This window comes from Engystomops pustulosus, chromosome 6, assembly GCF_040894005.1.
Source record: "Engystomops pustulosus chromosome 6, aEngPut4.maternal, whole genome shotgun sequence".
Lineage (NCBI taxonomy): Eukaryota > Metazoa > Chordata > Amphibia > Anura > Leptodactylidae > Engystomops > Engystomops pustulosus.
Genome location: NC_092416.1, coordinates 125,421,618 through 125,434,027, shown reverse-complemented (window position 1 = coordinate 125,434,027; position 12,410 = coordinate 125,421,618). Strand labels below are relative to the sequence as shown.

Genomic DNA, 12,410 nt, shown 5'->3' with positions numbered 1-12,410 from the left:
AAAATGTTCACATATGTTTACTTTGCTACGAGAACTTACTGTACCGTTACATAAATATCAAGAAATAATGATTCAACAATATGGGAGAACACGTAAGTTCAGCGCTACATGTCTTCTAGCACCAAAAACATGGACTTGGGCTGTTTCACCTGCAATACTGTAGAATGATTAAATAAACTTTGCAATACTTTGTCACCCGGAAATCTACAGGAAATCATGGCATTACCCTCTCCATTATGCCACCTCTTTGGCATATCCCATCCTTTAGAATTAGTATTTTAAGCTGCAAAAGATAGTACTACAAATATCAAAGACTGGATATAGCTGGAGATATACCACATCAGTGGTCCAGGGACCACCCACATTTTTTTAACAAGAACTGGTAGGTTTGCAACCTAACACCAACCCATATATTGCCCCTCTTATTATGCCCCCCCCCCCACTTATAAGAGCTGTAGCTGCCCCCTGATAATGCCCTTCTTTCTGCAGACCCCTTTTTATGAAGTGCCCTATCCTGAAAGCCACCTTGTAATGCCTTCTTTCCTGCAGTCTCCTTTTGCATTATAACACCCCTTTTTTCTATAGAACCCCCCATCCCCAATTTATAATGTTCCCCAGTCTTGGATTGTGGCCCAGTGTTTGGGGACTGCTGTACTACATGATCAATGGGTGATCAAGGTAGTTTAACTTAACCTTTTATTGATAGATCAAGTAGAGTTCATAATAATGCAAAAATAATTTCATTGACCACCCCTGCAAACACTCCCCTGGCACATCTGACCTGAATGTAAGTCCCGATTTGCTTTTCAGGTTCCGTAGAAGATCCAGTTGATTGAGTGGTGGGATTAGCCTAAGAAAAGGATATAGAAGACAGGATATCAGAATGCATTGTAACCAAAGTTCTTTCATTATAAATTGTTATTCTGTTTACGTCTAATTTAATTTTTTTTTTTTTAGCGTAGCCTCAGTTTTAGGTTTTGCCTTTTGGCAGTCCATTTACAGAATACATTGCTTGTATAGATAGAATTTCAAATATTTAAATGGATTTCTTCAAAGATGATGATGTACATTAAAACTTCCATTATGATGGGAAAATGTATATTTTTGTAAATATAAAGAAGATAAATAGCAAAGGTGTAATGTAAGTCAAAATTTGTTTATGGGTCATTAGCAGGAAAAGTATAAAGAAAATGATGACGCACAATATGAGTAAACCTCATTAAAGCTGGTTGATAGATATTTCAAGATGTGAGGTTTGATCTTTACCAGTGGACATCCCAAAACAAAGCATCCAATTCCAGATTTCCTAATTCAAGGGAACAAGTCCTCCATCATAGCTCCACCATCAATGTATATAACTCGTCAGTTCTCTATATTCATCATGTAGTTGATGGCTTTTTACTATTCAAATGTATAATACATGACACTTGTAATAGAGAAAGTGGGACAGCAAAGCCACTAGAAGGAAGGTTAATGACGAGAGATGGAGGAAAATTCTAAACTTTATTCACCAAGATGTACAGTTAGATCAGTCTACTCAACATCGCAAATAGATTTCCCAGCTGTGGAGAACACTAAAAATACTGTAGGTCTTCCACAATTAGCATCTATCTGACAGTGTCAGATAAAACAAAACCATAAAGCATTTGGATCTCACTATATGACTAAATGCCAATGTATGTATGTATGTTCTCATTTAATACAATATCCATCATATCCAAGAGTGTACACTTTTCTATGGTACATTTCATTGTCACACTGGCATTCATTTTTTCTCATCATAGTGAGTTGTCAATAAAGATTTTCCAAAGAAGAGGGCATTAAAATGAAGTAATAAAGTAATATATGTCTTAACATTATTCAGGAGAGACAACCTCTGAGCCACAAACACAGAATAACAAATGAAAAAAATTACCTCACAGACACCAGATATCTTATGACCGATGCAGACACAGCACAAGAAATTTATGGGAATCAAAAGAAGCACCAGATTTAACCTATGAAGGCAGACTCTCCTAATTTAACAGAGTGCAATTGGACAGTCCACAAAATGGTTGCCAGAGAGGTAGCCATATTGTAGCCTGAATCAATGCGTCAGGTACCAGGAGATTACAACATGCCTTCATTAGCCTGGTAAACCCAATGGTAAATAACATTTGAAAAAGTAACTTTTCATATTTTCAAATGCTCTACCTTATTCCCAGTCATGTTGCGTGTGAATCACCAAACATATGTTTTTTGTAGTTTTTTAATATGTACACACAAAGTCACCACAAAATGGTCACAGAGATTTCACAGGTACAAGAGAACACAAGTAAAATGGCAAACCAACAGCACAATGCCAGGGAAAGGATGGAAGACATCACGTTCCACATATATCTGTGCCATACCTGGATGCACCGTACGTTTGAGAGCTGCTCGTGGAACAGCGAAGAAGGGGAGAAAAGCAAAAAAGATCAAGAATTTTGTGCTTGTGCTTGAAATGAGGGGGTATGTGCGGACTGAACTGAGTTACATGAGACAGTAGTGTAAATGTGATTACCAACATGAAGGTAGAGTTCTATGTATATTTTATGAGAAGCATCTGGATTATGAAATCACATATATTATATGTAAACCAAAGATGACTCTGAAAGTAGGACTAATGCTTAGAATACTAATACAGATTTGTCTATGGTTACTATAATTTAGGATCAGGGGAAACCTGATCAATCAGTGAAAACTCTGCATGGTCCTACTTGATGTACTTCAAAGTTACTGTTCTGTCCTTTAACATGTGAGCACAGACATAACTACATACTTTTTATTTACTCCTGTTGTTTATCCCACATTGGGTAAGAAAAGTTATCTCTTTCTGCTCATTGACCACTATGCTGGAACAAGTTGTCCTACACATTTATCCCGCCCAAAAGTCATATTACACCCATATCCCAAACCATTGTGAAGAGTTACCTAGTATCCTCTGAAGAATGAGCCGTCTTCATACGTTCATATGACACAACAAAAATCTACTGATAATGGAAGGGGTGAGGGTCAAATGAGAAAACAAAAAAACATAAATAAAAAAATTGCACAAAAGCAAATTGAAGAATAAAATTATCACAACTAAATACAAAATTAAAAATCAAACAAAATCAAACAAACTAAAAATTCTCAAGCAATGAAATAACGGAGGGGGGTGGCATGAGCCTTATTTGGGGTATCAGGCAACACACAGCTAGATCTTCTACCTGTACATTGGCACAGCTACCGTGCGCTCGTAATAATGCCACGTAGAGTGTAGGTCAATACGAGATAAGTTTGTGGCGTAGAATCTCCAGGACGCCTAAGAAAAGAGAAGGTTGGTTACCCATTTAATTAATGTGTTGTTCTGACCTTGTCTGCCATAGAGATAAATAGTATGAGCCAATGCATCAAATGTGTCATTAGGACAAATGTACAATAAAGAACCTGTTCCTAGTGTAATAGGGGCTGCACATACAACAGTACAGCGCAGCTCCTATCCACATGTCCAACTGAGCAATAAGGGGGCCACCAGTCAGTTAGACAACTTATTTTTGGCAATCAAAAATAAGTGGATAGAAAGTTTATTCTTGGGTGCAATCCATGTAACACAATACAATTATTGTCTTGTGACATTTCCTCTCTTAGAATCCAAGCTGATAGCTCTTACCTACACACATACATTGTGACACACCACAAGCATATTTTCATTCATTTACATCTGATAGATATAGAGCAATGGAGGTCCAATTGTGGTTTCCTTTGTCATTGTGTAACCAGCTCAGTTCTATGGCGGGTCCTGTTTGGCATAAAACTGCCAGGGGCATAACTATCCTGGTTGAAGGGGGTGCGACCGCGACCGGGCCTGTTGGCAGGTGTGGTCCCGGGCCGGACCTATTACAGTAATATAATGAATCCCATTTCTATATATGTGTGTAGGGGGCCATTACTATATGTGTGAGTATGGGGGCCATTACTATATGTGTGTGTGTGCAGAGGGCCATTACTATATATTTGTGCATGGGGCCATTACTATATATGTGTGCAAGCTATTATAATTGTGTAGGGGATATTACCATAAGTGTGTAGGGGCTAGGGGGTTTTCATGCAGTAGCAGTAGGGCATGGGGGAAGGAATACTCATGCCGGAAAAAAACAGCAGCAGTAGGACATGGGGGAATTGCCACACGGGAATCAATCAGCAGCAGGAGGGCATACTTCAGTGTACGGAGCTGTGTGTGGTACGGCAGTATATGCCGATTTTCCACATCATCTATTACAATGTGCAAATAGCAAATGTGCAAAATGTGCAAACCCCCGTTTCCCGAAAACGTTGGAAAGACGAGAGTGTGTCCACTGACCCTTAGTAAATAAGCCCCAGTGTGTGTAGAGTATATATGGTGCTGTGTTAATATGTGTTTATGTGTGTTCTGCATATATAGAGTATGTGTGCTTATGTCTGTGGAGTGTATAAGAAATATGTGTATTTTGAAGTATAATGTACGGGATAGGGCCAGCAGTGAGTGTTTAGGTACATGGGGGCCCTGATTCCAAGTTCGCACTGGAGTCATGTTACGCCACTGAAAACTGCGCTGTAGTCTGCTCTCTAACCTTGTCACCCCGTACCAGGCCATTGCATAGCCAGCAACCACCCACCCTCCGAAGTGGTGTATCTGGCGGTTTTGAGTTTTATGCTGTGGCAGATTTACCACAGTGTCTAATGCTGGATGAAAAATGTGGCGTAGCCTAGGACTGTCTAGTTGTTTTTTGCACCATCTATCAGTTTGTCTAGTTCGCTTCAGAAAACTTTGGCATATGAGCATATGAGAATTCTTGCAGCACATAATTCTCCCTGAAAAGTTAAGCCCCTTTTCTAAGGCCATGCCCTCTTTGTCGTTCTAATAGAAAAAGTGGGGGAAATAAAATGTTCTAAAACCCTTAATAAATGTGATGCTAGCCGTTAAGTTATCTGGTGCAAAGTGCACCAGAATTGTAGCTTAAACAGCGCACCCCCCAACCCCCCCCATTGTATCTAAAAAACATAAATAAAACATAAATCTATCTACCGGTAAAAAGATTATTTTCCTCAAACATAAGAGGTGTCAGGTGTCTAGCATACCACGACATGCAACATGCTTCCAAAACAGTTTCATTGGTATAACTCGTTCGATTATTATTATGTCTTTGCTGTGAAATTTTACTTTCCTCAGAAGGGATTTGTTCTACATTGTGTTATTCCTCACCTCTCCCTAAAAATTCCTTTGGTGCCATCTGTTTCTGAGCCGGGGCTGAACAAGATGACGTTGGTGCTTTGACAACAATGGGCAGATTGATAATGCAGAGATTACACCTCCCACACATGGTCTAAAACAGGTCCCAGCAGTGGGATTGGATAATTGGAAGACATCCGTTACCTGAATCAATCCGGCTGCAGGGTTTCTCCTCTTCTCAAAATGCTTCTGTCTGTGCTGTTCCTGGACTTTCAGGGCAAATCCAGATCCAAGGATCCCCTGAGGATTCAGAATTACATTAACACAGAAATTTATCACGCTGCTGAAAACACAACATTGAAAGGGAATTACAACAAAATTACTAAAATGGATTTAATATGATAGAGTGTCATGACCTTCACTGTGTCAAAATAAGAAAGGGGTCACAATGCTAGGTAACACCACAGGGGAACTGAAGCATTTCAGTGTACTCATCAATACCAGTGGGTGTACGCATAAATCCCAAACAAGTCCAGTCATGCCATGTGCTTAAAAGGAACATATGCCATACCCTCTCCAAAATGCAATCCTTTGCTGCGCCATGTACTTACAGCTGGAAGCGCAAAGAAAGAGACACCAATAAGAGTAAAGGTGGCAGCGAGTAGACGACCGTTCCATGTCTGTGGATACTTATCTCCATAACCGATGGTGGTAAGAGTTATCTGAGGAAACACAAGCAAATCCCTACTGGTAAAATATTACGATCGCTTCTGTTCATGACACCATGTGAGTTTAAGGGTATCTGCAAATTTGCTGAACAGCAATTTTATGGGGGTTATTTAACTTAGTATTTTCTCTTTTTTCCTCTTATGTCCCGACTCCAGATAAATGACCCCCACAGTGGCTTCATTCACACAAACATATGATTTCTCCATTCCTGTTTTTCCATGCTGTATGAAGCCCTATATATGTGAGGCTTTTTCATCCGTATTTGCTCGTACGTCACTATATCCATATAAAAAAAACTGTGGGTTGGCAAATGATGTTACTAAATTTAGTCAGCCCCAAGATCCCCAGATACTGCACGTATATACGGCAGCATACGTGGCACAGCCTTATGCAGCACCTAGGAAACCCGTATTTTATATGTTCCCATAATCTATAGGGCATACGGAATGGAAATACATGAGAAAATAGGACACGCTCTACATTTTTTACATCTCTAAAATGGTATGGCACGGTGCACAATATGGCCGTATTACTCATTGTAATGAATTGGGCCATATGCTACATGTATATATGGCCGTTTTCATACATTCGTGTGAATGCAGTCTAATACAGTGTATGGGACTGATAACTATCCCATACACACAAAGCTTAAAAAAAAGAAATGCAGCAAGTATGTGACCGGTCACTTATTGCTGCAGATTGTGGTTCAGAAATCAACCTTTGTAATGCCTGGATTGGGCTCTGATTACTGGCTGAGGCAGAATCAAGGCAATGGGGGATATTTATCATACGCTGGCAAATTCGCAGCCCGATACATCAAGAGGCTTCCGCCCAGAGGTCGCACTAACTTTTTTTTGGCAGAGTAAAAATACTCCTCTTGGCATTTCTGAGGAGTATTTTTAGTCAAGGAAGAGTATGGAATTTGTAGTAATATGGGGAGTGCACTGGACTCCTATTATAACAGCAGCGTTGCTGTTTGGCTGGCAGACAGGGAGTCCTAGCATCATATTTCTCTATGATGCAAAGACTACTGTCCAGTGCACTTTGCTCATTCCATCCACCTTGCTGTCACTGGAAGTCTCTGTAGAGTAGACAATTACTATGTGGCTATGCTGCGGTCAAGCCGCCCCATGTGTCTCCTGACCTAGAGCTGCTTTTACATGGGGTGGTTAGCTTCCATTTGGTAATAGATTGCAAACACATCGTGCCTAAAGGATGACAAAACGCTTGTGAATTCTCATAATATGCATGTGCTTAGTAAAAAAAACTTTAAAGGGGTTGTCTGAGTCTATTAAAAAATCTTCTGGTAGCCTGCGGGGTGCTGTAAAAAAAAAAAAAAAAACTTCCTGCAGACCAGTTGTCCTGCCGCTGTCCTTCAATGCTGTGCCGTTTGTTTACAGAGGCAGGCACGCTGTGATCGGGCAACTTTCACCTGCCTAGCATGCCCACCTGTCCCAGTAGCTGATGCACTTTGATGTTAATGCTGTATCAGGTGCCTGGACAGGGGATGGGTGGACATTCCAGGCGGGCAGAAGATGCCGGATTGGAGCGTGCCTGCCTCTGTAAACAAACAGGTACGGCACTGATGGACAGAAGGACGGCAGTGGCGGAACGGTAGTGCAGGAAAAGGTATGTTTTTAAATAAACTCGGACAACCCCTTTAAGTCAATGATAATCCTTACCATATAAAAACGTGGTCACTCTTATAACAATGCACATGTGTTTCGCTTGAAGCATTTACAATTCATTTTCAAGTACAACGCACCATGTAAATACAACTTAAGGCTACTTTCACATGAATTTGTGCTACGCCCATGTCAGAACCAGCATATGTTCTGCTGGAGAAGCGTAGTGAAGTGTGGTGCTCACCCCTCCCCTGTCCATAGGGATGCCGGGCTGTAATTATCTTTTCCCCATGCACACTGTGGTCAAGTGGCACATATGTGCCATTGGAGTCTGTGGGGACAGATATCCACCCACAAACTGGATATATGTCCCCACAATGTTCGTGTTCAAGGGGCCTAAAATTTAAAAATGGCACTACTCCAAGATTCAAGGTCTATGAGCAGCTGAAAAGCTACACATGGGAATAAACACATTTTTCCCCTTGAATCTTGGAGTGCTGCCATTTTTTAACTTTTACCTTGTCAAGGTTCTGGAATTTGCACCAAAGTCCTCCTGCTACAAGTGTTGCTCTTTTCTGTACTTTATATACATGATATAACTCTTCCATATATAACCTGGGCAGCAGGCGGTTACAGATCTTGCACTGATGTGACTACTCACTTCATTTCAGCCCTTGGTCACAAGCCTCCAGATCCCTGGTGACTTGTAGCCACATTTTCCTCTGGGTCAGCTCCAGCCTTTGATATGTGCAACAACGATGGTGCAGTGACATCGGCACGTAGGGTGGGCGTGGCTTCGGGTAGCCCCGCCCACTTTGACCCGGCCAAAGAGAAACAGCATCAGGTTAGGGAGGGGGTGTGTCCAGGTGCTGCACGGCTCATCCATCTCCTCTCAGCTGCGGCTGTGTAAGTCAGGGGCTGCACGGCTCAGGCTCACACACATACAACAGCTCATCCATCTCCTCTCAGCTGCGGCTGTGTAAGTCAGGGGCTGCAGCAGCCCTTCTGCTATGCCCTGCCGTCCTCACTCGTCCCAAATAAGGTGAAAAGTCAGTGCGTGTTTAGACGCATGGGGCAGTTTTCAAGGAGTAATACTGCATTTAGGAGCGTCTATGACGCTTCTAGAGGGGTTAATGCGACCTCTGCTTCCGCCTCTTGATGTATCGGGCTGCCAGCAGCGCAGTATTTATCCTACGCCAGGCAGGACCTGGCGTAGAAAAAAGCACCTGAAAAAAAAAACGTATGAAAAGTCGCCGGGAGCAGCGAGTGCGCAGGTGCGGGGACAGTAACGACCCGCGCCGGCCCACTCCCGGCTGGTGGCGCCCTCCGCTCGGCCGGCCGCGCCCCCCCCCCCTTCACGCCCCACTGGCGTGAAGGTGGCGGTTTGGGGAAGACAATTGCAAAAAACTAGCAAGCAATAAGCAAGCATTTGCGATTATTTCAGGGCCTCTGCGCCACTGGCGGTGCGCAGAGGTCCTGATAAATATCCCCCAATATCGTCATCAGAAAAAAACCAATTAAGCATGCTTCTGGTGGAAATCGCTGGGGTAAATCCACAGCCATTCCGCAACATGTGCAGATAACCTAAAAGTCAGCCTGATAATAGACCTAAAGGGGTCATAATTATTTATAAAGGCACTACATTCACAAGTCTGGAAAGTACAGTAGGGGTAGCAGATTTTCAATTTGCATTTTTCGTTGCATAATGGTATTACATATATGCTGATGCACTTGTATTCAGATTCTGTGATCATAAACAAACCTCATAACAAAATTTTATTTGTAGTAAAACAGCAAATGCACAGTAAGTGCAAGTCATCTACCAGTAATGCAGACATATGTACTGTATTAATTATTAATAATGGTTGAAAAATGTAGAATTATATTTCACTGTCTCTATACATTATATATATTACAATAATACATCTATAACACAGACCCTATTTAAAATAACTTCCCGAATGTACAAGAATAAAACTAGTATAATGCTGCACCTATAACAACAATGATACGGTAATACTGTTTTCTATTAACTACTTTAATAGCCCTATGTACAACAATACAACTCATTATACTCCTCCTATATACAAAATGTAAAAAATACAACTACAATAAAGATTCCCCCATGTACAAGAGTATAACAAATATAATACTTATTTTATATACTAAAACATAACTATTATTTAACGTCACTGTGTACAAGAATATAGCTACATTAAAACTCCCCTAACATACAAAATCCCGGTATACTTCAACTGTATTACTAATATGCAAGAAAATCACAACTATAACACTTTCCCCATACATCTGTCTATAACTACTATAATACTGTATTGTGTGTAATAGAATATTATACTGTTCTCTATATGCAAGAGTTAATCTACTATAATCCACATTAATATGGACCTGTACAGATTGGAGCATTCTCATATTATATTATAGCTTGTAATAGCGAGTTACAGAATTATTCTAGGAAGCAGTGATTTTACTTCATCGTCAATTATTTATGAAGTTCAGGTTTCATGGGAGCTTTGAAGATGCTTTCTCATAATGTTTGTTCTGTACATAGCAGATAGGATACCTTAGATTAGCCTTTTATACCTAAAAGGAAATATCTTTCTGAAACTGCTCCCAGTTTTCAGCCTGGCTAGGCAAGGTGACCTCTAGGCTATGTTCCAACAGGACAGGTCAACTTTCAATTTCCATTGAAAAAAAACTGCATTTGACATGTCCATATTCCTTTGGGCAATAGTTTGGTGCATCACTATGCTTTGCGCACAACGAAGGGGGAGGCTGTGACACTCCTATACTGTGCCAGATTTATCAAAGTCAACACCTATAACAATGCAGAGAAAGGGACAAATATAAAGCAGCCTAGAATAGGCCCAGTAGTGGATTATAATATAGGTGGTTTGGCCCATTGCCCAGGCCCAAATCTTCTAGGGGGCCCATGGCCACCCAAAACCCCCAAATTTTATACTGAGAAGGATCTGCACCCATGAAATCTTTATACATCTGTTCCTGCTCACAATACACATGTAGACAAGAGCCATTTTAGGACCTTTGAAGATCCTTATGTGGAGACTCACTCCAATAGCCAGAACAATCCCATAATTTGCATAGCCCTGTTACTACATGATTTCTGCTGATACTGTATATTATATATTAGGGGATTGTGCTGGCTATTGGACTCAGTGTGGTAGATATGAGTCTCCACATATATTGAATTAGAAAATACAGGACCCACATAAGGTCACAATGTATACTGTGTTCTGTTCCTTGTTTTTATTATGTGGTTAGATCAGTTATCCAATAAATTTAAGATTTATCAAAGTGTCGGATTCTGGCGTCATTTAATACAGTCTAGTCTTACTTTGCACCTCCTATTAAAGGGTGAAGAAAAATCTGCAATTTACGTCTCAATCTGAGCCACACCTATGTGTTTAAAGGGTATAAAGTGGTCTAAAACCTTTTGATAAATTGGGGTGCAACGTGTTTTAGAGAGATTTTTGTTACGGAATTCTGTTGCAAACAACTTGGTAAATCTGTTACTTTTTGTGCATATTAATAATAAAATCACTTTGACTTAAACAGTACTGTAATCTGCAGTGGATTCTGCATGGAAAGCTGCATAGAAATCCAGTACAATTCTTAAATGTTACAACAAAAGAATCCCTGGATCATCATTTTCCACTTGGTACAAAACTAAGATACATTTTAAAATGAATAAAAAAATCTGAGGTTTTCTACAAGTTCCCTATGATTCTTCAGGCACTCACCAGTCCCCACCACAAGGCGTCGGCATAAGTATCAAACATGTCGCTGTTCTCTTCTTTCTCTGCCAAATACACCAGGAACGAAGCCAAGATGAGACATAGGAAGCCTATGTACCAGGCTGTTATCAGTTCCTAAAAGTGAAAATAAAGTCAGAGTCAAGATTATTCTTCCTAAAGGAATCCTGCAACTTAATTCCATACCCTCTCCATTAACCGTGCTGTTTACTGCAACCTTTTTCTTCCTGTTATCATCCATTCCTAGTTCTATAACTAATAAAAAAATCCAGAGAATTCTTAGACCTCTATTTTAAAGGGCATTAAACCAGGGACATTTGGTCATAGATCCAGACACTGTAACTTTAATGATCTTCTTATATTTATTATCCATGGCCTATTTACTTCTAAAATCAACTTTTAAAATTATTCTAATAAGACAGAAGGGCTGTAGCTTACACTGTGCAGGAGCACTTCCCCACTCCCACTCTGTGCTGAAACTAACTTTGCTGAAGTGAGATTACATCACGAACAGAGGTGAAGTGCTAAAGGAGCACAGGATAGAGAGACTGTGTAATAGCCCGTGAAGCTGCAGCACAGATGGGCTCTAGTAACCTCTCTAGAGTCCAAAGAAGGAAGCCATGGATAGATCATATAAGAAGATTACGATAGTCATGGTGCCTGGATCTATAAGTGCCCCTGGTTTGTCATGCTCAATCTTGATGGTAGATTTCCTTTAAGAAAGAAATATCTAGAGCAGAGGACACCCAAATACAGTTACGTCAGTGCTTCACAGGGGTTAAAACAAAATGGAGGTGTAATTTAAAAGCTGGCATTTTTTTAGACAATACATTAGTTTTGGCCACAAATTAAACCGTCACAAAGTATTAAATGACGAAAAACTCCACAAAGTGGAGAGGATGCCCCATATGTGGTGGTACTGCTGTATGGGCACACGACCGGGCATAGAACGGAAGGAGCGCCATCCAGGACAGATCTGCATCGTCAAATTTTACAGGTTATAAAAATGTTTATTTTTTGTAATTTGGACATATGGAGGATTATTTCTTTTGT

The 12,410-nt window shown here is 40.6% G+C and overlaps 1 protein-coding gene across 6 annotated transcripts in view; it reads right to left on the bottom strand.

Annotated features, from left to right (window-relative positions):
* KCNQ2 (potassium voltage-gated channel subfamily Q member 2) overlaps positions 1–12,410 on the bottom strand; it is a 73,473-nt gene that overhangs the window by 29,920 nt on the left and 31,143 nt on the right. For 4 of the 6 annotated variants that reach the window (XM_072110901.1, XM_072110904.1, XM_072110902.1 and 1 more), the window contains exons 5-10: positions 11,346–11,474; positions 5,824–5,934; positions 5,417–5,512; positions 3,231–3,325; positions 2,391–2,414; positions 782–850 (exon numbers count right to left, since the gene is read on the bottom strand). In XM_072110901.1, the coding sequence (XP_071967002.1) occupies positions 782–850; positions 2,391–2,414; positions 3,231–3,325; positions 5,417–5,512; positions 5,824–5,934; positions 11,346–11,474 (524 nt within the window). The remainder of the gene's footprint in view (positions 1–781; positions 851–2,390; positions 2,415–3,230; positions 3,326–5,416; positions 5,513–5,823; positions 5,935–11,345; positions 11,475–12,410) is intronic. The other 2 variants (XM_072110903.1, XM_072110906.1) reach the window with 1 other exon arrangement.